This window comes from Molothrus ater, chromosome 2 (genome assembly GCF_012460135.2).
Source record: "Molothrus ater isolate BHLD 08-10-18 breed brown headed cowbird chromosome 2, BPBGC_Mater_1.1, whole genome shotgun sequence".
In the NCBI taxonomy this organism is placed as follows: domain Eukaryota; kingdom Metazoa; phylum Chordata; class Aves; order Passeriformes; family Icteridae; genus Molothrus; species Molothrus ater.
The window spans coordinates 62,621,947-62,646,858 of record NC_050479.2 but is presented as its reverse complement, the minus strand read 5'-3'; the positions used below and the strand labels follow the sequence as shown (position 1 = coordinate 62,646,858).

Genomic DNA, 24,912 nt, shown 5'->3' with positions numbered 1-24,912 from the left:
AAAGGAATCAGCATGGTGCTTTCAGCTTATACTATACAGGGTACTTAATACAATATTTAATCAGGGAGAGATAAGGATACACTTTCCACTCTAAGATGGTGATCAAACCTTTGCTGCCATCTACTGACACTTCTGTGGCTTCATGAAAAAGTTACTACAGCCCAAATTCAGTGCTGGCAAATAGGCCTTCACATGATTTGCCTTAAATAGCATCAGTTTTGGAAAAATCAGAGCAAAGCCCAAGTATGAATGGAAAGAATCTAAACATCACTAGACACTCTCTCAAGAACAAAGTTGGTTTAGAACTTTTCAAATTTTTAGCAATGCAGAAACTTCATACTCCAGGACTTTTCTAATGTCAAGAACTTTAAGGAAGCATCTTTGCCATTTTTATATCTACTATAAATAAAAAGTATCAGTGATCAGAACTACAGTATAGTTTGTGGGAAAAAACCAACAAAACCAAGGCCACATTTCCTTAAAAATTAAAAAAAGACTACGCGAAAGATAAATATTTTTAGCTATGATATTAAACAAAAGAACACATTCAAGAGAAAAACTCATACCGAACAGGAGTCTGTGGAAGTATAGTATTGATTTCCTCATCTGCATTGTTTTTTAGTGGTGTCCTCTCCAACTGTGAGCTACAGAAATGGAAAACAAACTTATCAAAGACTAATACAATTCAAAAGACAATGTTTTCTATCAAGACTTAATCTGAAGAGAAAAATGTGTAGCATATTCTTAGAATATCTAGATGCCCAATTACTTGAGTTGTTTAAATTCCCAAGTAGATCTGCTTTGAGCAGGATGTTGGACTAGACAAGCTCTAAAGTTTCCTTCCAAACTTTTCTTCTTTTCTAGAATTTCATTTATAAACAGCTTAATTTATATGTAGAGATGGTATTAGTTGCATTTTAATCCCATTTTAAAGTTCATGTATTTTCATAGCATAAATAAATTCAGACTCACATGGTGAGCTCACATTAAATTATAGAAATGTTGAATTGTCAGCAATTGCTAGCATATAAGTGTAGGACTGAAAAACAAATTAAATCAAACAATCATAAAATGGTTTGGGTTGGAAGGGGACCTTTGAAGGTCATCTAGTCCCATACACCTTCAATGACCAAGGACATCTTCAACTAAATGGGGGTCCTCAGAGCCCTGCCCAGCCTAACCTTGAATGTTTCCAGGGATGGAGCATCTACCACCCAAACCATTCAGTGCCAGCTGGCTCAGAGCCATAACACCACCTCTGGCACATCTAATCAGCTAGTATGCCATGCCTCTCCTCATGATTCCTCAGCTTTTCCTGGATGAAAAGGGCCTTGCACAGAGGAAGAGTTAGAGCAGAGCTTCCAAATCAGGCAGTCACAGTCATATGTTCCCTAATTATTTAAATGATGATGCAAAGCAAGGCTGGTGATGCCAGGAATTCCTTATCTGAACTACAAAACTAGTAGGTCAACAGGATAGAGAGATCTCCATTTATAACACAAGGGGGCAGAGAGCAACACGAGTTTGCACTCTGTTAGGGAATGAAAGCAGTAAATGGAAATATTACCATGCAATGACAGCAGGCTGCAGAGTCTCGTCCTGATTCAGAAATAGTCTCGCATCTATATCTTTGTTCTTGAGATAGAGCTCGTCATACTGTTTCAAGATAACTTCAACCTCAAAAAGGCATTGAAAAAACACAGAATTCATTATACAAGAACAAGTTTGACAACCTACTGAATAACATAAGTTATTCCTACTTCATGATTGCAATGCTGAAATGCTAAAAGAATGACCTTGGACCTCACAAAGTTACTTCTTATACAACAGCTGAAATATACCCAGAGGAAAATTACTGTTTATAAGAGAAAACAATCCAAGATCATAAGAATTTTTTTGATGAAACGTAGATCTTGACACCGTAAAAATAGCTAGGTCAGGAAACAGACTTGCAAATCAAACTAACATTTCCATATTTTTAAATCTTTCCTTCTAGAAAAAGGAGTGGCTCCAAGAGCAGGAAATGTAAAATGCTTGCTTTTAGAACAGCTGTTGGGCAACTGACTCAGTCCCTGTCTCTGCTGGTTTGGACAACACGGCCTAAACCCAAAAACTTTTTACCTCAATAGGAGCTTCCTCATTTTATATTTTTACACTGGAGTAGTTCTTAAGAAACCCATCTATTGCTACAAAAATAGACTTGTTATTTCATAGCCACACTGTAGTTTCTTTACCAACTGTTAACAGTTTTTTAATTGACAAAATCCCAGAATGCTATGACTTCATTTTGCATGGAGAAATTTATTGAATTTTTTGGAATGTTTTTTTTTAATTACTTCTTTTTACTTTTAATGACTAACATTAACTGGAAGTCTGCAATTTTTTTATCTGGCCCTCCAAATCTTCTGCTGTGCTCATGTAGAAGTATGCAGCCACCTCAATTATCTGATCCCTGAGCCCTTGAACTTATTAAATGATGCTGTGCTCTGGCAAACTCCTGCTAGGAAAACAGACAACAATGCACATGAACCCAAATTAGTCCACTCTCAGTCTTAAGATAGAGAAAGCTGCAAATACCTCCTACACAGCTTTGCTCCTTACCCTCTCATTTACCTCTGCCAAATGGATTTGCTCCAAACTGATCTTACAATTAAAACTTTGAGATCAGGTCTACCTTTTAAACCAAAGATTATATTTCAATTCCTATTATCACTATTCTTTTTACTTAAAAACTTAATTATATTTTCATCTTTTATTATCTTCTTAATGGATTATGTTCTTTTAATCTAAAATATTTCAGTATTTCATAAATTTCTAAAAAAAACAGCAGCTCTCAGACAAGATGGCTATACTGGGCTAACTTGGAAGAAACCTTCAGTCAAAAAATAAGAGTTCTGTATCAACCTATTCATTAGTGCATAAAGCCTGACCAGCAAACACATGGGAAAGATAAACAACATACCAACATTAAGCCTCAAAGCTTTTCTTGCTCTGGAAGGAACACTAAAATTTTTCAAAAGCAGAGTGGTTTTTTATGAAAGTCAATTTAAATGTACCACATTACTACCTATTGTACTGATGATCTCATCCATGATTTTTGGTTAGCTGATTATATGTATGAACCGACTACCTCTGAAATACAGCTCTAACTTTCTGATCTGGCACTCAAGGTTAAGGTGCAAAGATCATGTGACTCAATTTTTCTTCAAATGCATCCTTTTGTAAAAGTTTCACCAACAAGTCTTATGCTAATATTTTGATATTGCGCTTAAGTGGAGCAGTCTTGGATGAAAACCCTCTGATTTGAGAATATGCTGTATAATGACCTTTGCCTGGACGTTCATATAGGGTTTCCCAACTATACATACACACACAAATTAAAAAGTCTAAACAGGCTACTGATACCCTGGAATTAATTTAGGAAAAGATTAAGATCTTCATTGAGTCCTGTACTTTGTTCCCCACCCAACACACTATGACAGTGAACAGAAGATACATTTGATTGAACCCTGCAGACTCATTGCTCTGATCAGCTTCAGAGCTGCTTATTTTCAGGTTACCACATCTATTGGTGACACACAGCTAAACTTACACTTTTAATAATGATGAATGTAAACACACTGCGAGAAGTTACCTATTAAAATACACTCTGGATGCAATTGCACAAAGAGAGAGTCTGCTGCATCCAGGCAACAGCTCAGCAAGATGAAAGCAATTCTGCACAGACACAGCAGTCCAAACTCTGCCAAGTTGTGAAACTGAGACTAACCTTCTGGATATCTTTCCAACAACACTACAATAACATGTCTCATTTATATTTAAATTAAGGTGTGTAATTTAAGACTTTAAGCATTTATAGAGTGACTTCAGAGACCTAGTATTGTAATTGTTGTATTTCAGACGAATGGCCTTACCAAGGTCATGGATATGCAACTCTTACGTTTCGCTTGGAGTAAAAGCTTTCTCCTTTGAGCAAAGCCTGGTTTAGCCTCAGGAGATTAATTTATTAAATTCAAAAGTAAAGCTAAATATGCTTTATGAATACTGGATTCCCTGCTAGCCCACATTCCTAAAAAGCAGTTCATTTTGCTATGTGATTTTAGAAAAATCTATTAGAACTCCACCAATAGGTAAAGGGTATCTTAAGCAATTTGGCATGAAGTAAAACACAGTTGTTGAACTGTCTGTACTGTGTTTGCATGGGAAGGTTTTGGTAACCAGGGGGGCCACAGGGGCAGCTTCTGTGAGAAGCTGCTAGAAGCTTTGCCCATGTCCACCAGGGCCAATCCTGACGGCTCCAGGACTGACCCTTTCTATTGGTCAAGGCTAATCAGGAATTATTAGTAGTGCCTCTGTGATAACAAATTTATGAAGGGTAAAAGTTACTACACAGAAACAACTGCTGTTGAGAAAAGAGGTGTGAAAGTATGTAAAAGGAGCAACTCTGCAGACACCAGGGTCAGTGGACCATGAGGGGCAGGAGTGCTCCAGGTGCCAGAGCTGAGATTCCCCTGCAGCCCCTGGTGCAGACCATGGTGATGCAGGATGGCCCCTGCAGCCCAGGGAGGACCATGGGGATTCAGAGATCCATGCACAGCCTGGGAGGAGGTGGGTGCCTGAGAGAGGCTCTGACCCCATGGGAAGCCCATGCTGGAGCAAGGTCCTAACAGGAATTTGCAGACCTGTGGAGAGGGAGCCCACACTGGAGCAGGTTTCCTGGTAGGACTTGTGACCCCTGGGGGGACCCACACTGGTCTAGTTTGTGAAGAACTGTTGCCTGTGGAATGGAATCATGTTGGAAAAGTTCACGAAGGATGTTCTCCTGTAGGAAGGACCCCCCCACTGGAGCAGGGGAAGGACTCCACTCCCTGTGCAGTGACAGGAACATGTGATAAAGTGACTCCCCATCTCCTGGCACTGCTGATGGGGAGCAGGTCGAGCCTGGGAAGGAGGCAGGGGTGGGGGGAAGGTGTTTTTAACATTTATTTTACTTCTTATTATCCTGCTCTGATTTTGCTGGCAATAAATTCAACTAAAATCCCTCAGCTGAATCTGTTTTGCCAGTGATGGTATTTGGTGAGCAATCTAACCCATGAACCTTTTGTTATATTTTCTCTCCCCATTCTGCTGCAGAGAGGAGTTAAAAGGGGCTTTGGTGGGTTCCTGGCACCCAGTCGGGGTCTGCCCACCACAATGTCTTAAATTCCTCTACTTACCTCTGGCAGTCCATTGGAAGCTACAATACCAGCAGAATTCAAGAAAGGAATGAAGCTTGTGAAATACACATTTTTGACCTAAAAAAAAAAAAGGAAAAAATGTAGTATTAGCAAGGTAGAGAGTCAGCCATGCGTACACTGCTTGCACATCTTTAAATCAAGAAACTGAGACAGTTCTGTAATGCACTGTGGCTTGTTTTCAATAAAGCAAGAACAAAACTTGCCATACATTCAAAACACACTGATATGTAAGCAAGCAAATACAACTCTTTGCTGGAATACTAAGTGATTAAATTGGAAAAGAACTGCACTCTTCCCAGCCCTCTCACATTTCTGCTTCCATCATCCATTTGGATATTCAAAAGATCAGTTCTTTTTACACAGAAATAGATTTAAGAGCATAGGGAAAGGCAAATGGGGGTCTTTTAAGATCTTTCACAGAAGCAATGTGCTTTTTGCATACATTTTCTCATCATGGGATGCAGCTGTGAAACTCCGTCAGAGCAGCCCTTCATCCATATGCTACATGCTGTGATCAGCCTGTAACTTCATATTGTATTCTTCACAAATCAGTTACCCTGGCAAAATTATCACCCATACCAAAGGGTTTGTTTTGGGTGGTTTTTGTTTGTTTTTTACACTACTGAGTAGAGAAGCTATAAAATGGTAAAATACCTTCACTACTGAAGGTAACTACTTGACAGAATAGTTAAGCTGGCCCAAATAATGACACTTAAAAAAAAGACCATTTAAATAAATACATATTCCAGATGGAGTCTAGCAGCAAGATCTATCAGACTTTGAAGTGCAGGCATTACCTCATCTAAATTACAATCATGCTCTTTACAAAGGATTTCAATAATTTTTGTGTCAGTATCAAGCTGCTTGGCAGTGCGTGAACTCCTGCTCTGACCTCTTCTTGGAGTGCGAGCTGAACCATTTACAGTCACTGCAGGCACAGAAGACTCTGCAGAGAGATTCAGAACCATCACAAGGTTAGAGCCATCTTAAGAAAGAAGAAATTCAAGTTATTAATCCTAGAAGATGCTACTTCTTATTTACTTTTTTCAGGTCTTCCCCTTAAATATACTTTCTGTCTCATCCGTTCAGCTAGGTAAGAAACCTTCATTACAGAAAATGTATACAAAAAGAAAGTTAATTTTTAAAATCCTGTATCAGTATTTGGACATTTTGTTTTTAAGAAGCTACTCTACACAGAATGTAACAGCACTTTCTCCAAGTAGCTTTAACTGAGAATCTGCTTTGCAAAGCTAGGAAAGCCTTATCTTTTCACAGATGAGTAGCTATTTTTCTATTTTTAAAGAAGTATAAAACAAGAAGCTGAAGGTCAATAAATCAATGCAGGACTTAAGTGATGTTGGGAGCCTGAAATATGGTCCTGGAGGGAATTCCTCCTTTCCCCAAATACCCCCAGACACACAAGCAGAAACAAACAGGTCCACCTAGAAGAAAGTATCAAAAAACCTTAATACTGTGAGGTAGAAATATTTTATTTTGTTAAACTCAAAACAGATGGTTTAAATATGTGAATTATATTAATAACATACATTAATATGATTAAATATTGTTGTTTTAAACCTGACACTGTAATCAGCCTGCTGTTCTCACTTTTAACTTCATCTGCATTTGACAACTGATCTGAGAAACCCTGACAAACTACACTGCAGAGGTGGCTGCATCATAATCCCCTGTCTTAATCAGATCATAAAGCCTGGCATCATTTACCACAACATGAAGCCTCTTGGTCACGAGGGTTTGAACAATATATTGTGTTATTTTCTCAAAGAATGCAGAGCTGTTTGACAGTTCATACACAGCTTCACATCAGAAACCCAGTGCTTTGCCCTTAGGACAGTGACACTCGTATCTGCAATTCAGTCTCAAGTGGCAGAATTTTTTTTCGAGGTATGATGCACAGAAGCAAACTGTTTCTAAAAATGAGCTCCTATTCTGCATAGTTTTACTATGAAAAAATAAATCAGTGTGAACACAGAATTCAAAACCAGGTAGCTTTAATTCAGTGGTTTTTGAAAAGGATCTGCTTTATAACACCTGAAATAAGCAGCAGCGTATATGTCTGTCCTACTAGGAATGACAAATTTAAATTCAAAATAGTACTGGAGGAAAGCAGGGATCTGCTTGTCCCAAGTCCATCCTTTATTCACATTAGAATAAGATCAAGGTTATTTTTCCTTACCTGCAACAAATAATCACTGGGTCAGATAAATATCTCCAAAATACAGAATTTAAAGAATATAGTAGTGAATACCTTATCTATTGTATGACATTACAACCTAGGTAGATGTTACCAAAGAATAGATTTAAGCTAAATATACTAGGGTTGCATCTTAACCCTCCAGAGGATAAACTAATTACTAAAAAACTGAGTCACATCCTGTGGCTCCAAGTATTTCAGTAGATTAATTCCATAGCTTGCTGAAGAAAATAGTTAACTCAAACAGAATTCTATCTTTGAAAGTTTTTATAAATATTTACTTTAACTTTTTTGTGAGGTTTTCCAGGTTTTAGATATAAAAACTTAATGGGTAAAAGCTTACTGTTGAATAGAAGTTTTTATAGAGAAGACTCATTATATTTTTATTTAAAATAGTGACACTTGCAATAGCAAACAGGATGTAATAAAAGCAAAGCTGTCTATATTTTACCTCTACTCTTTTATTTTGAGCTGCTTTCTACTGTGTTTTTGTTTTAAATATCTGTACAGTCCAGTATCTTGTACATTTCTGCTGCTGTCATACTGTTAAACATCAATAAAGTAAGAGTCCACTACACCAATAAAGTAAGATACCACCACATTTCCCTTTTCTGTCTCAAGACAAACATAAATAATAGTTCTCAGTTATAATCTACCCAGAACCTGAATTCTTTTACTAAATTAGACTTGCTGTTTTAACAAGTCCCTAAACAACTAGTATGGGGGGAGGACATAGCAAAAATTATATTAAATATACTGCCACATTCAGGTAATTGAATTCAAGTTCACTATCATGTAAATTGACTAAAATAAAAAAAGAAATGCATTTCAATAAGCTTAAGAAGTTTAATTATGTTAATTATGAATATTAGCATGGCTAATAGAAATATAATAAATTTACTTTCTACTTGAATGAGAAATACAAAAAAATTCTTACTGTATGGTTCCTTGAGCATAGCAGGAGGTGACAGTTTGATAAAATAATCTAAGACACACAGCAACAACTGGAAAGAAATCACCAGGTCGTCTTCTACTTGCAACACTTTACCTGCAAATATTTAAAAGGGTAAAGAAAACCTTTTTGAGAATGGCTGACTTAATTCTAGAAGTAATTTTGCAAAACAAAGATTTGGAAGTTCATATAGTAAAACAGAAAAAAACTAGAATTGAGAAAGCATCATAGAGGAGGCCAGTGCTTTTTAAAGGTTATTGACTTTGTAACTCATGGCACTTCAGTTCATGGCTTTAGAGACAGCATACAAACAAAATTACTGTGTACAAAACCCTGCCCTCAGTGCTCAATCTTGATTCTGCTTTTTACTGTAAAAGAATAACCTCTTACTTCCATGTAATTCCTCCCCGCTTTCTTTATCTGTGGTCTCATGCAAGCTTTTTGAAAGCTGCTAAATATTCAGAAAGCAGGAGCTGCTAGTATACAGTGAAGAGAAATTCAAAACATGCTATCACAATGTAGGCTCAGCCTGTCAAATTTTTATGAAATTACTTAGAAGTCAACCAAGTAATAGCATGAAGAGCACTTTCAGAACTGCATAATTCCAGTTTTTCCCAAATTATGACTCATATGCCAGAGAAGATCTACAGAGCTGTCCCAAGATAGCGTGCATTGCCACAAAAAAATCAGGAAGTCGAGAGTGGTTTTGAACAGGTACAGATCTACCTGTGCTCTATTTACATGTGCAATTTTTGTATTTCTTTTTTATCAGACATGGCAAGCATCACCCAGGCTCTTCTGAAACTCCAACTATTTTCTAGTAAATTTCAGCTTTTTTGTTCTCAAGAAAAGGTGGGCTAAAAAACCTTTTGTGGGTTTTGCTTTATGCTTACGCTTGGAGAATTCTAGTGACAAAGTTCCAAAAAACTCAGCTGATCCAAATCTGACTTTGATATCAGAGATGCATACACTTCACTGATCACACACACCTGCAGTAAGCAGCAATTGAGAGACATGATTCACTCCTTTTAGTAGGAGTACAATGAGACAGGAACTCCATGGACCACTATAAACATTTCATCACTCAACATTAACTGTAACTTACAACTTTTCAAGAAAGATTTGTAGCATTCAAAGGACATGCTTTCAGAAACTTACTATAATACCTTGTAATTAAATTTGTTTTATTAAACATAATTTATAATATATATAGGCTTATTTTTGAAAATATGCCAGGTTTTTAAGGTAACTATCCATTATTAAAATGCTGGCAGACTACAAAGCACCAGCACCTCAGAATAGACTTAAATACAGTAAGAAGACTTAAGAACAGCAAGCTTTAAAGGAAAAAAAATCATAGAAATTTTAGAAAGCTTAAGTATATGTTTATATACAGAGAGTGTATGAGTGAGAAGAACAGCCAAACTGTATATAAAGAAATATTATTGAGCAGTTACAAAAGCCAGGCTGGGTCTGTACAATACTTATTTGTAATAAGGACACTAGTCTCATGTTGGACATGTAAAATAAATACCCTCACTTCAAAAATATTCATCAAAATTATTGTGTTTTAACCAAAACTCACCTTTTGCCAGCAAAAAAGTAATCCAGTAATTTTTTAGGACTAATACAGAACTGAGTTCAGCAGAAATCCTGCAGGGAAACAAAAATACTTTGCATTGATAGCTCTGTAATAATTTAAACGACAATGTTTGAAAACATGCTTCTGTCTAAAGAACTATTTAACAACATGCAACACTTCCCATGGACTGAAGTTTACTAAAAATCTCAACCCATTCCCTCTGTAATTATGAGTACAATGTTTGAAAACCTTAGGTCCCTGTAAAGCCATTCAAGAATCAGGAAATATCTGTACCATCCTCGGAAAAGAAACTGAATGTAGACAATTCAACTGCTCTGAGCTCTCTTCTCTTATGTCTTTGACTAATGCCCTACTCTACAGCCCCAATGAGCATGAACTCAAGCTCATTGGGAAGCTGTTAAGGCATCATTTAGTACACTCATTTGCTGCTGTGATTAGGAAGCTCACTCTCCATCCCAATGTTCATTTCCACCAGGCTGAGACATATGCCATTGGGTGGCAATACTTCATGGATGAGGGATAGATATATAAAAAAATATATGTAAATACAATATGGTACATATCTACTGATATATACATACACATACACTATATGTTTTTATAAGAATATACTTATATAATATGCATAATGTGTATAGATCACATATATAGAGATATATATGTAAAATATATATAATTTCTGCATTTCCCATCATCTCATTGAAATTCCAAGTCCACACTAAATCTAAAGTAAACACACAGCATACTACAACTTAGGCCAGTGCTGAAGGGTTAAAAGATAACATGCCATCATCTTTTACATCTTATCTTGACAAACACAATTTAGGAAAATCAAACTTACTCACTACTAGGTTGTTCCAGATAAATAAGGCCACAAGTCCTAGAAAATAAAAAAATTCTTATTTTTGAACATGCTTCTGTAAGCAAACTATGCAGTATCGTTGACTCGACTGTAGTTAAAAAAGACATCAGTTCACAAAACATTTTTCTAACTTTAAAAAAAAGCTGACTCAACAGTTAACAACAGATCAACTATAGCCCTGCCAAGCCTGAAATAATGTTGTTGTTTGCATATTTATGTCAAAGCTTAGACAGCAAAACAATTTTAACTTGGTATAATAAAATTGCCTTCTTCCAGAAAGACAAGATTTGTACATACATTGTTACTCAGTGTTTTGTACAACACAGCAAAGTGTGCTACAGCTGCACAAAACACACTATAAAAGGCATTTAAAAATCTTTAGTATTTCTTCAGTGTCATTGCAAGCCTCGTGGTGTAATGTTGCTTCCCAATTATTCTAGGTACATAGCATTTCAAGAAAATAATTTCGTTTATGCAAAAACAAACTAGGATATATATGCCTTCATTCTATTAACTACCAAAGAGTGATCTCCTACCCCTTTCAAAGGTTAAGAGATATTTGAGAGTCTTTTGTGATTTGGAAGGCAAAATGTTAAGTAAAAAAAAAAATATTTAGATAGTAAACCAATCCTCTTTATATCTGTAAAAAGTTTAAAGTGAGTAGTAATCACTTGTCATGCTACTCTTACTACTGTTTGTACTGCAACAAGGAGGTTGTTTAACACAGCATTGTGATAGTTATGGAGTAAATGTAAGAGGTGTTTATTTAATGCATGTAAACAGCTCAATTTCACTGTTCTGCAAATATTAGCCCACACAGTTTAAATGGGCTCCTATAACACACAGTTTGAAAAATTCAAATACTTAAATGTTGATAGACAAAGAAATCAATTTCAAAATGAAAAAAGCATACACTACCTTTCAAACTTGTGGTATAGTGCAAATAATACATCGTATTTCTTTTTCAGCCTTGATACAGTGCTATCAACTTTAGTGCTTACAGTATCTATGTTAACATCCACCTCTTTCAGAAACTGAAAAAATGTGCATACACTGAAAAAAGGGAAAAAAAAAGATGACACATTATCATAACTTGTGAAAACAAGTATTCTGAAATAGCTCTTACAAAAGAGAAAATAAAAACACGTCTCCGTGAAAACCCATTGCCTTATTTCACTAGACTCCAGCATGTTCTTACTACTATTACCAGTGACTGAACCCTTGCCTTGGGAAACATTACTTGTTTACCTTGAGCCTCACCTTCACATTTTCCAGACAGTAGGAATACTGTTCAGAGCTATCTCACGATACAGGCTCTACCACAGAAGAAAGGTTTTCCTGCCTAGCACAGATATCTCTGGAAGTCAGAATTTGCTAACTAGACACACCTTTGTTCTTGCAGTGCTGGTAGTACCACAAGTATCCAGCACACACCTCTCAGCTCTCCTGTTCTACTTTAGAAACGCTCCTACTACTCTAGGAACATGAACCTTGGCTCCATACATGCTAAAGAAAGACCTAGGAATGAAAACTGAGATAAATGCATTGAATTATACAGAATTTCAAGTCTTTCAACAGGACATCTCCACCCTTTGGAAATATTACACAAGGGATCAAAGTTCTCCCTATTCATCCATGTAGTATTATGGCCACCAAGGAAGCATTTTGTCACATTCATAACTAAAATGAGCAGATTGCTAAAAATTAAAGAGGAGGAAGGTATCAAATATTTTCAACTATTTCAACTGTATCAAATATATTTTGATCCTTTATCAGAATATAATATTCTCAGAGATTTTTTTGATCTTTGTCAGATTAAAGATACAAGACACAAAACCAGTCAAAAGCTCATTTAAGAACGCTTATGATGGAATAAAAGATCTTTCCAATATATCTGAAGGCTCTAGAGGATGACTAGTAGAAATCTCTGCCAGTTTGACCTTATAGCTGAGAAAAAGCCCAGGGCTAACAAGCAATTGAATATTGCATCACAATAAGCAGAGTAACAGCTTACTCTTTGAAACCCTAAGGTAAAAAGTCACTTTTCAGCACAATTTGTCTGTGGAACTAGGGTGGAACACGCTGGACGTCACTGCACAAATGCAATTGGATTTCACACAGTTCCAAGGCAGTCAACAATGAAGAGAGTAAGTCAAAACATTGGACCTGACCCTGCTCTGGGAGATGATGCAAGGTAGAAGAGGGCATGGAGAAGTCTAACCATAATAGATGACTTCAAGGAAAAGGATATTCTGGCCCAAGTCTGAGGTTATTGCCAGGACTTGGCCTTCTGCCCTAGAGCATTGAGAGGCTCTGCTCCTGCACATGCCTTCCACACATGGCACAGTTCCTAGGCAGATGGCACTGGAATCCTTTCCTTAGATGAATGTAACACAAGGTTGCTGTTCCCACCTAAATTTACCTTAAAAGCAGATACTATAGTCTTAATTTTTGTATTATGAACTTAATTAATATACAATATAACAGTAACACACCCCCAGCAAAAAGAGTGTATGTAAGTACAAAGTTTAGCCTGGCATTAAAATGTTTGAGAATGAGCAGCATGCTGGTAAACTGTTTGAAGAGTAATGTTTCTTTTCCCCACTTCTTGATTTAGCCTAAGCCTAATGCTGGGAAAAAGGTTTTATGGAAAATCATCATAGAGGGAAAGAAAGAAAGAAATATTTTAAGTGCAATTTGCACCAACCTGAACCAATGAATACTTTAGGAAGATCAAGAACAACAATGAGATGAGTGATACAACCAAAGCCAACCACAGATGAATCAAACAACATCACTGCTCCCTCAACTTCTAGTTTACCAGTATATTCATAATTTCTGTAAGTAACTTTCATTGTAAAATCAACTAGTCTGATATGTAGAAAGATTCACTATGCCTTAAAAACATTCCCTTTATAAAAATGTTGACAAGTTAATTGTTAAAATCTAAATTCAGACACTTAAACTCACTTACCTCATTTTTATACTTTTCAAAAGCTCAGTGAAAGTAAATGTCACTTCATCCAGATCAATTGCTACAATAAAGATACATACACCCCATGTTTCCTTTTTCTTTGTGTTGCAAGCCTTTTTGAAAAAGAGAAGAAAGAGTTTTTATTAATCAACAAAAACGGGTAATGCAGTGGAAGGCAATAATTTGTCCAAACATGATTAGAAATGGTTAAACAAAACATCCTCAAACAAGCATTTGACTATGACAGCCAATTATTTTATAACAGAAAACCATTCCAGGTTAATTACAATTACCATTTACAATACAGGTAAAAGACTGAGCATTTCAACTTTTATTCCTACAGTACAGGATCAATTTTACCCATACAATTCAGCAAAGCTTCAAAATACAAGCTTCGGTTCCATGGAATGTTTTTTCAGAGCAGAAGTAATGATTTCTTTTTTTTTTTTCCTAAATTACCATATTTGATCATAACAAAACACTGAAAGTTAAGGAATAAGAAGCCAAGTCATAAAAACATAATTGAAATCTTTACAATGACAGGCAATAAACACTCATAAATGAGTACAGCTGTGTCAACCACTCATCACCGTGGTTTGCTGAACCACAAATCCATCTCTGCTTAGTAAAGTTTGATAGTAACAAGCACTTCCAGCCATTTTCCTACCATACATCTACATTTAACGTCTGCTTTGTGCTATTTAGAAAGTGCAAGTTATAACCAATCATCCTTCATCAAAAGAAGCCTACCCACAATGACCGACATGGAATCCACATGGAGTAGAACTCCTAATGATGATTCACAAGCCATTCACTTGAAGCCAGACAGATATCACTAAAGATTCCAATACCCTTCCACCAAAACAGCAACTCAGTGGAAAACCCCTAAAGAACAATGACTTGTAGAATCATGGAAAAAAGCCCCTTAAGCACGTATATCCCAAGTTTTGGAAACAAAGCTATTTTGAAGACAGAACTAGGCATGGGTGCAGGCCAAAACTGCAGAAACAGCAAACTTGTAAAATATTTTTTGGAAATCCAGCATCCTTGTAAATAAAACTGCAACACCACTCAGGCTCACAGCAAGGGAGCAGGATCTGAATGCATTATCCACAGCTCTAGGTTGGACATGTCATCTCTTGGAGGACAGAAGTGAAATGGAGCACTAGGAGCGAGGGAATGGAAACACTGCATTCCTGCTCTTCCACATTGCCTAGCTTTAGCCCACTCCCCCGCCTACTTTTTTATCCTTGCCCTGATCATTCCACCGAGTTGCCTCCTAAACAACACCAATGCGAGTTGCAGGGGCCTGCTCACTCTAGAAAATGTTCCCCAAAGGCAGTAGGAGTAAGACTGCACCAGACCAAGCTCACTCCATGTTATGCAGTCTTCCAAACCTGCTCCAAAATCCTCTGCACTGTCAGCATCCACTCATGTCCTTGCTTATTCAGCAGTGTAACCGTGACCAATAACCCACTGTACCCATAAATGATACAATTTCACTAATACTGCCAACATTTTGTTTTGTTTCGGTGATAGTTGCTCTGTGTCTTTCTTGGGAACAGTATTTATACATCAGGGAAGAGTGGCTGGGGTCTTTCTCCAAAGAAGAAAAACTTTGACTGGCTTGTGCAATTGTTAATAGTTATAGAACAGGCTTCAATGCAAAACTAACCAGCCACCCTCAACAGTGTGACAACTGACAATTATTTAAGTCACTATTTTCTTCCTGCATTCCTATTTGAGTGTTTCTACAAATCATGACTCCTTGCACAAGAGAAAATTACTTTGAAATAAGCAGACTGAGATGCATTTGTTGATACACAAAGGGATATAACAAATTATGCAGGTTAATGCTAGCTAGTGAACTACCAAGAGGGAAGACTACTCACACTGAGCATACCCCTGCCCCTGGAGTCAGCTGACCTTGTTTATTAAGTAAGTTCCTTTCACTCCATGCTCCTGCAAACTCAGGCCATGATGTTGACCTGTAAATACAATATCTTGTAGGGCAGGAGGACTGAGTGCCACCAAGTGATGAAATTGTTCCTGGTTTGTTGCCTATCCAAACAAGCCCAGCTTTCCTGGGCAGCCTAGCTCAGCTCTGGCAGGATGAGTGCTAGAAGGCTACAGCAATGCTTTATTTGATAGGAGAGAGGTCTCTTTTATCAAGAACAACCTTTAAACTCCTTGTGCAGTATGGTTGGGGGTAATAACTTATTTGTTTCTAGCATTAAACAGGAAGCAGTCTCAAGGCAACCTAGCCATCCATGAGATTGAAACCATTACAGATGGCCAAACTCCAGTATCAGGACTACTCCCACACCCATTGCTGAAGGTACAGGATGCTTTGGACAACTTCTCAACACAAGATGTTGGCTGACTGCTGGCCTAACAAGAAAAATTACACACAACCCAAGATAAATAGGTTATGGATTGGGGTTTTTTTCCTAGTAGCAAAGAAAAGGTGAGCAGCACCTGAGCATGCCTGCCTTATAACAAAGCTGAGACAGGAAGGAGAGGAAAACATGAAAGAGCACCAGACTGAGACTATCCCACCAGCTGCTGCTGGTTAAAACAACAAAAGACACAGGTGAACTGCAGTTTTCTCAGAAAACAAGGTATCTGCCATAGCCATGCATGAAAATTCCAGTGATTTAAATCCATAAATATTGTCATGGTTTAACCCCAGCTAGCAACTAAGTACCACACAGCTGCTTGCTCACTTCTCATCCCCACAGTGAGGAGGCGTGTCAGAAACCAACCATCGCAGCTTGAGAAAAGAACAGTTTAATAACTGGAACAAAATAAAATGCAGCAATAATAATAACAACAGTTGTAATAATTGCAATGGAAATGAAAGACAGAGAGAGACATAAAACCCAACAGAAACAAGTGATGCTCAATACGTTTGCTCACCACACCCAGCCCATTCCTGAGCAGCAAGCAACTCCCAGCACAACTCCAATGCAATTTATATAGTGGGCATGACGTTCTTTGGATATGGAGTACCCCTTTGGCCAATTCAGGACACCTGTCCTGGTCATGCTTGCTCCAGATTTTTGGGTGCATGCCCACTGGCAGAGCATGGGAACCTGAAAAGTCCTCGACTTAGAGCAAGTACTACTTAGCAAGAACTAAAGTATCAGCATTGTCAACATTCTCATATGCTAAATCCAAAACATAGCGCTATACCAGCTACTGGGAACAAAATCAGCTTTATTCCAGCTGAAACCAGAACAAATATAAACATCATGGGGCAGGGGAAGGGGAGAAGAAATAAGGAAATATCTTCCTGGCAAGTCACACTCATAAGAACTCTCCTCTTCACACCCCTTCCCTCCCAAAGTTCTCTTCTTTCCTATGAGTTAAATTGACTGCTGAACAAAAAACACAGCAGCATCACTTCTTCCAACTATTTTGCTTTGTTTACAGCCAAAGCAGATGATTCATCTCAGAGGGATTTGGATGCATGGGAATGCACTGAAGAAATTAAATGAAATGAAGGGAATGAAATGAAGACAAATTCATAGCCAGAAATTAATTTCTGAGGGTTTTCTTCTTCACCAGTCTGACTCAAGATCTTTGTTGATATGGCATCACTACAGAAAATGGGCAGGACAACAGCTCAACATCTGCCCTTGGCTGTCCTTCAGTTTAAGTAAGATGACTTGCAGTGATCTTAATTCAACTCATCATGAAGCAAAGCATACCTACCAATCACTAGCCCTAAGATTATTTAACATGTAGGAGCCCACATAGATTTCTTTCTCTTTTTATCATCTTTTATTTAGGATTCCAAGGAACCCATGCAATTCCAAGGAACTTTGGGCAATGTTCTGTAGAATCAATATAGTTTTCTGTAAGAAAAAGATCTCAAACTCTTACAAAATATTTCTCATTCTAGACTTACCACTACTTTTATTCAGTCTGATTTTTACCAGATGACTAGTTTATTTAAATCTAGTGAAAACCACCTGGGAGAAGTCATTAGCTTAAAATGCCCATTCAACATTTAATTATTGTAAAATGGGATTCTTGCCTCTCTTCTTTCCAAATGTAGCTGAAAGGTGTTAAAGGCACTAACAGGAATAACTTCTGTTCCCTGCCTCCAGAGGTTCTCCAGTGTTAATCAGTCCCAAGGAGGAGATGGTCACAGGAAGTCTCAGCTCTAGTATACAGTTAGAGACATTTACTCTTCTGCCAACACTGATAACAATTTTGGTGACAGCCTACAAAAGTGATCCAGGAATAGAAACTTCAAATGCTGTTGTGTAAAAGAAGGTCAAAGGAAATGCACATGAAAAATATGCAAACACAGATACTTGAACCAAATGGGATATAGGATGTCTCACTGCAAATATCAAGCACCTGATTTTTGAAGACGAAGATATGGAACTTGGCTTCCTAACATAAAATCTCAGTTACTACATTCCAATCAACATGGAGAACTAGCTTGATGGTAGAAAAACACAGACATTTGTTAGAGATAGTCCTAAGGAGGTTACAGAGATGATCAGGGGGCTGGGGAGAGTTGGGGCTGTTCAGCCTGGAGAAGAAGAGGCTTCAGGGAGATCTTACAGCATGTTCCAGTACCTCAAGGGAGCTCTAAGAGAGCTGAAGAGGGACTTTTTATAAGGACATGTAGCGATAGGACAAAGGGAAATGGCTTCAAACTGAAAGAAAGCAGGTTTAGATCAGGATTAGGAAGAAATTCTCTACTGTGAGGGTGGTGAGACACCAGGACAGGCTGACCGGAGAAGCTGTGGATGCCCTATCCCTGGAAGTGTTCAAGGCCACGTTGAACAATCAACTTGGGCCCTGAGCAATCTGCTCTAGTGGAAGTTGTCCCTGCCCATGGCAGGGGGTTGGAATGAGATGACCTTTAAAGGTTCCTTCCAACCCAAACCATTCTGACTTTACATCTTTATGATTACAGTGGGTGGAAGATGACTGGAGAGTAGACTCAAGAAGTCTCACAATAGAAAACTGTTCAGAATAAAAACCTGCAGGAAGAATACCCCAGGGGAAAAAAAAAATCTGTGACCATTATAAGCCCTGTCTACATATAAGAAGTTCCATGTAAAGACAGATCCTTCATTTTTTCAACAATACCAGGTTTAAATTTTCTATTGAACATTGTCTGGGATAGAAGATTATTATTAGTTCACAACAGAGGAGATCAAATTCAAACAAAATACTAGCTGAAAGTAATGAAGTCAACGGAAAGTAGTGAAGTAGTAAAAATAGTTCATCTGATATGCAAAGTTCCCATTACACTTTTACATGCGGCAAGACTGGAGAGGTCATCAATCTCTCCTCAGGATAGGCAGAAGATGAGTAAAAAAAGAAACTCTATACCAGTTGCTTGATCTTTTAAAGTCCAAGGGCACATACAAGCAGCGCATCTGCTGCTAAGATACTGAATATCATCAGCAAGAGGCCATGGAGATGATTTGTTTGTTTTGGGACTTGCAGTAGTTCTTCTTTTTTTAATAACAGAGGATCCTAAAATATCTGTAATTTTGCTCATCCATCCAAAGTTTCAATGGATTCAGGTTCAGTTCAGCTGCAGTTCTATAAATTAGAGACAAAGTCTAGACAGAAAATACTTTATTATCTCATGTGTTTCATGCTTTTATCAAAAGCAATAGGCCTCTTTGTCTTTTAACATGAGGATGAGGTGGCTTACCAATTAAAATATTCTCTATTTAATAAGAAACAACAAACAAAAGGAATTTTTTCAATTTAAAAGTGAAATTTTATGGACTGGGGACACTTGGCCTCCTGAACATGAACTCTTTGATCTATGCAGACCAACCTTCCATATTTAAGTAGTCTTTACTTCATTAATGCCTCAACTTAAGCAACAGTTTACTGGTACATTTTCTTCACTAAGAAAGCAGTTCAACTCCTGCACAAATCAAGTGCTCTGCAGTATCTGCATACCAGTGTAAGTAACCAGTTGGGGAGAATTTCAGGATGTAAGAAAAGTAATTAGAGACAAGAAAAAATGCCTAGAATGTCTTCATATGCTAGAGACTTTCTGAAGGAAAAGGCAGCAACAATAACTCTCTCATGAAGTACAGAATTTTACACCACTGGCTTGAATTACAACAGAAACAAATTAGTACAGTACTTGGGGGAAAAAATAAATGGGCAAATAAAGCTAAACTAGGAAAACCTAACTATGCAGAGTGCAGATCTTTCACCACGACAATTTTTTAATAGCGGGTTAGACAAATACTTGATAAAAATGGCTCAGGAATTCCTGACTCTGAACAGCTGAGCTGCAGCAGAACAGTGAGCCACATTTCCCAAACAGTGCTATGAACAGCCAACAAAAGAATGGAGCTCCTACCCACGCACCACATATTACAGCTAACTAAGCTGATGAGCTCGAAGCATACCAGACCCTAATGCCTTAACGTCCTCAGCAGACTCCAAATTCTATCAACTTCTTAAACCACTTCAATTTTCCTTGGAGAAGTTTGGTTCCAATTTAGTCACCAAATCATCCTGTTCCTCACATGGGTTCTTTCCAATACATTCAGCAACAATTTGCTCAAGCTTTTCTTTCCTGCTTGTATCACCCCATATTCTACTTGAGATTCTCATTTTGCTGCTCTCTACCAAAACAAACAGTAGCAGAACATAACAAACGCCCTGAGCTTCTTCACAGCAGTATTAGTATGGCTTCCTGGACTACTTCTAATATCCCTTACACCAACAATCACCTGCTGCTCACCAAGGTACATTAGTAATTCCACTAAATCTATTCATTCCATCTAGAATTTGCAAGCATTTTGGTTCATAATACAGATTTCAGGAGAGTTACAAAAAATTAAGAGTACAAGAGAAGCAAGGATCAGAGCCAATGTTAAGCCAACAACAATCAGTGTGTAAAAGTTTTGAAACTAAGACTGTAAAAACTACAACTCTAAAAAGATTCTGTTCATCTAGGTAGCTTGGTTTGATAAAGAAAAGAAATGATAGAGAGAACAAAAATATTTGTATGACACCAATGAAAAGCTCTTGTTTATATAAACACTCCAATGTTCACAATAAGCTTGTGTAGAAGTTCACCAGATAGCAAAAGAATTTAAAAAGAAACATCTTTCTGATTACACATCAGATACCTTCCTTCAGCCCTGCACACCAAGAGTGCTGATTCAGCATTTGCGGTTCTAAGACATTTTGAGTTACCATTTTATTGTAGAAGAATGTCATTAAACTTGGCTGTCACAGAGGGAAGCTTTAATGTTCTCCTACTATGAAGGAAAACACCACCATATTTAACAACACATTTAACAGACAGCTGTGGTGCTTTTGAACAATCCCCCTCTGCAGACCTGGTTTTCACAACTACAGGTCAGCCACAGTTTCCAGAAAAGTTGTGTTACCATCTCTCTCTTGTCACCTTCCTCCTCCTCCACACCTCTCAAAGGGGTTCAGCTGTTTCAAGGACTCACAGCCCAGCTGCAATAGGGTGCATCTGTATATCCTTGACTCACATGCTGTGGACACAGATAACTGGAGAGCACTGCAAGGAAAGCTACAGAGCATGGAAAGGAAGTGCAAGATAAGAAAGCTGAAATTTCAAAGTATCATCACTAGTAGCTCAAATGCTCAAAAGAAAAAATATCAGAGTGGAAAGGTGTGATATCCTGAAGGAAAAAAAGTAGGCATTAGCATTCATTCCAGGAAGCAGCAGATAAGTTCTCTCCTCCTGGCTGATGCCTACCTGGTCAGTAAAATATCTCACTGAAGCACAGGCACATTTAGGCTGGTAGGTCACTACATTCTAGCAATTTTTTGTGTATATGCCTGCCAAAAATAATTGCTTTATACTTTTAAGCCACATGTACCCAGTTTATGGAGTCTCTGCACACGCACCCTGAGCAATTCAAAAAGGACAGCACTACAAGATGTTTTTATTTCAAGTCACTAAACATTCACTAAGCAAGGATACAGCAGATGTTCAGACTGCATCCAAACCACAACTGCACCCTGAGTATCTGCCAGTTACCACAGTACCTAAAGTCTGGGCCACACTGCTTCCCAGTTACCACTACAAGTGCTCTTCACATCCTCAGAGATTTGGCAGGCACAATTCTAACATCAACCACAATAAAATAAGGCCAGTGAGCCAAGAAAGGCAAGGTTTCAGGTCTTAGTACTTTGTAAATGGCTTGAGAGGGGGACTTTTAGATGCCACCTCTATTTCCATCAGCAGCCTTTTAATTTAAGTTTCCTCAAGTCAAACCAACTACATTGCAAAACAGAAGTGTTCTGGTATTTGTCTCAGCTGGTGGTCTGCTGCTTAACTTTTTGCTTGAGAAGAGAAAGCTGCTACACAGCTTCTGCTCCAGTTCAGAATTGAACAGGTTACTACTGAACCTCACTGATTAAAACACCTACAGCTGGTGCTTGCAGGACAAGCCCTGGGACAGCCCCTCCAACATAACACCTTTACTAGAAGGAAGAAAAGAGCAGCCTCCTCCTGAATCCCTGCAACTTGAACTAGAGAGTCATCCTGAGAAGCCAGGCTCACCACAGCAGCTTGACTTGGGAAAAGAAGCAGCAATTAGCCAGGCTGTAAACTTGCTTTACTTCAGAGTCAGATAAAGCCTGCTCTCAGCTAGAAGTAGCAACTCCAGCACCTTCCAGATCCCCGTGGAGGCACACACTTGACAGCTTACTCTTTCAACACCCTGCAGGTACATCCCTAAGTTTGAGGGAAAGGCCTTGGACTGAAATATAATGTAGATTTTTTTCCCCCTGTACATTGAAAGGCTCTCAAGAATCAATTTTACTTTCAAGACAACAAATATTAGTTATATATCATAATGAAGATCTGGTTCTGAATAGGTAAAGGAAGCAATCAGATGCTGTAAGGTTTCAAACACCATGTATCTTATCTGGCCACTGCTAAGTAATAATCAGTGAAAACAAAACTTTACCTGTAAATGAAATTTGCAGGATTATACTGCAACCTGCCCTGCTTTTTTTTCAGTCAAGGGACCTGACCACTCCTGTTTTCATTCTTACAGGGGAACTCAACTATGCTTTTAGGCAAATGCTTCCAAGAACACCCGTGACCAGAAATTGTATCTGTTACTGAAAGAGCTGTGCACAGTCTCTCTTCCATGCTATTATTACTCCGTGATGTGAATGTATCAAGACCTGATATAACCACATTGCAGTTTAAAAACCACAGATTACAAACTATTAGTAGTGACAGCATAGCTGTGACAGGTCAGCTCAAGCTGCAGAAGGGTAAGCAGAAGTCAGAACATGTACATCAATGCAAGTGCCCACAGCAGGAATAATACCCCAGATGGGTATTAGAAAACTGCATCTGGACTTTTTAACAGAGCTTCTGCCATGATTTAGCTGTATTATAGCTGTTCTCTGAGCCAGCTTGTTGACACAGCAGTCATACTGAGGAGAAGGAAAAGTAAAAATCAAGAAAGGCTCTAACACTTTATGAATCTGTTTACACATGCCCAATGACTAACTTTGAACGGAAATGCCTCAACGATAAGCACAGGTTTAACATTATGCAACAAAAAAAAGAAAACGTTCCTTTCTCTGCAATAGTCATCTCCATACCCTTTCTGCAGCCTCATAAAGGATGCAGAGGGGAAAAAGTACACAGAAACACGCAGTAAGACTACCTGCATAAAGCTGACTAAGACATATTTGAAATAACTTACAGTTCGAAGAATTAGCTGATCGCATGGTGCTGTTTTCTACTGCCACTTGTTAGTAACCTACAAAGACTCCTGAGCACGTACTTTTATCACAAAATATTAACCAAAAAGGGCAATCCACAGAAGCTAGTTTACACAGACATGAACATGGCAACACCCCACTTCTTTCCAAGTCTACCTTCACTTGGAAAAAGCTAAGTCACAGTACATGAGCTTTGGCGGTGAGACCCTCGGCGGCCGCTGCAGCGAAGTTACGGCTCAGTATCTGAGCTGGGGCACAGAACTCATCTGCCGAGCGATGCTACGAGCAGCAATACTCACCAGAGCTCCATCCGCTGCCGACAAGTTCTCGTACGTCTTCCACGCTTTCTCCCTCACGCTCTCCGATACCTTCAGCGCATCACAGAGCACGACGAAGTCCGCTTCGCCCACCTCGACCCTGGGAAAAGCATCGCACATCGCCAGCGGGGACACGGGACCGCGGGGCGACCACGGAACCCACACCACCCGCTGCCGGAGCCGCCCTGGGTGACACCGCCCCACAGCCCGGACCGCCGGGCGCCGAGAGCCCCGGCCCGGCCCGCCCGCCCCCAGGCCCGCTCCCGGCCCGGGCGCCGCTTACCGGGGGGCGGCGGGCGGCGCGGAGCCGCCGCCGTCGGGGCTGGGGCGCTGAGTCCTGGCGGAGCCCGCCCTGCGCGGGGGCTTGGGCGGCATGGCGGGAGCGGCTGCCGGGAGCGCCCGCCGCGGGCGGCACTGACCAGGGGCCGCCGGCTCCCGCTCCCGGCCCCCGCCCGCCGCCCGAACCGCGGGAAAACGGCGTCAGCGCCACTCTCTCCGTCACTTCCGCGCCGGCAGCCGCGCCCCGCCCCGCCCGCGGCCCCGGACGCGGGGCGGGACCGAGCGGCAGAGGCGGCACCGCGGCCCGGCCTCGCCTCAGGGAGCCGCCCGGGTCCCGCCCGGGTCTCGCCGTGCCTGGCGCTTCAGGTACTCAGCGGGTACAGCCGATACATCTTTTCCGTGAGATGGGAAGGAACGCAGATCTGTGTATAAGAATAAACTGTACAGAATGACTGCACAGATGCAGAACAGGGCAGGAAGTGCAGATCCTTTAGGTTGTGCTGGTTCAGCCAGACCAAGTGCCATGTCCTACAATTTGGCCAAAACACCTACAGGCTGGGGGCAGAGTGGCTGGAAGGTGGCTCAGGGGGAAAGGGCCTGGGCGTGCTGGTCGTGAGCCAGAGTGTGCCCAGGGGGCCAAGAAGGCCTGTGGCATCCTGGCCTGTGTCAGCAATGTGGACAGCAGGAGGGCAGGGATCGTGCCTTCATACTCAGCACTGGTGGAGTTATAACTCA

The 24,912-nt window shown here is 39.4% G+C and overlaps 1 protein-coding gene across 1 annotated transcript in view; it reads right to left on the bottom strand.

The window, feature by feature from the left end:
* The window catches only part of RB1 (RB transcriptional corepressor 1), a 71,441-nt gene extending 47,090 nt beyond the window's left edge, over nucleotides 1-24,351 (bottom strand). Inside the window, exons 1-11 of the mRNA XM_036391002.2 lie at nucleotides 24,182-24,351; nucleotides 23,881-23,998; nucleotides 13,844-13,956; nucleotides 11,788-11,922; nucleotides 10,849-10,887; nucleotides 9,990-10,057; nucleotides 8,390-8,500; nucleotides 6,035-6,183; nucleotides 5,217-5,294; nucleotides 1,568-1,677; nucleotides 567-644 (exon numbers count right to left, since the gene is read on the bottom strand). Coding sequence (XP_036246895.1) covers nucleotides 567-644; nucleotides 1,568-1,677; nucleotides 5,217-5,294; nucleotides 6,035-6,183; nucleotides 8,390-8,500; nucleotides 9,990-10,057; nucleotides 10,849-10,887; nucleotides 11,788-11,922; nucleotides 13,844-13,956; nucleotides 23,881-23,998; nucleotides 24,182-24,273 — 1,091 coding nt within the window. The 5' untranslated portion in view covers nucleotides 24,274-24,351. The remainder of the gene's footprint in view (nucleotides 1-566; nucleotides 645-1,567; nucleotides 1,678-5,216; nucleotides 5,295-6,034; nucleotides 6,184-8,389; nucleotides 8,501-9,989; nucleotides 10,058-10,848; nucleotides 10,888-11,787; nucleotides 11,923-13,843; nucleotides 13,957-23,880; nucleotides 23,999-24,181) is intronic.
* Nucleotides 24,352-24,912: the final 561 nt, after the last annotated feature.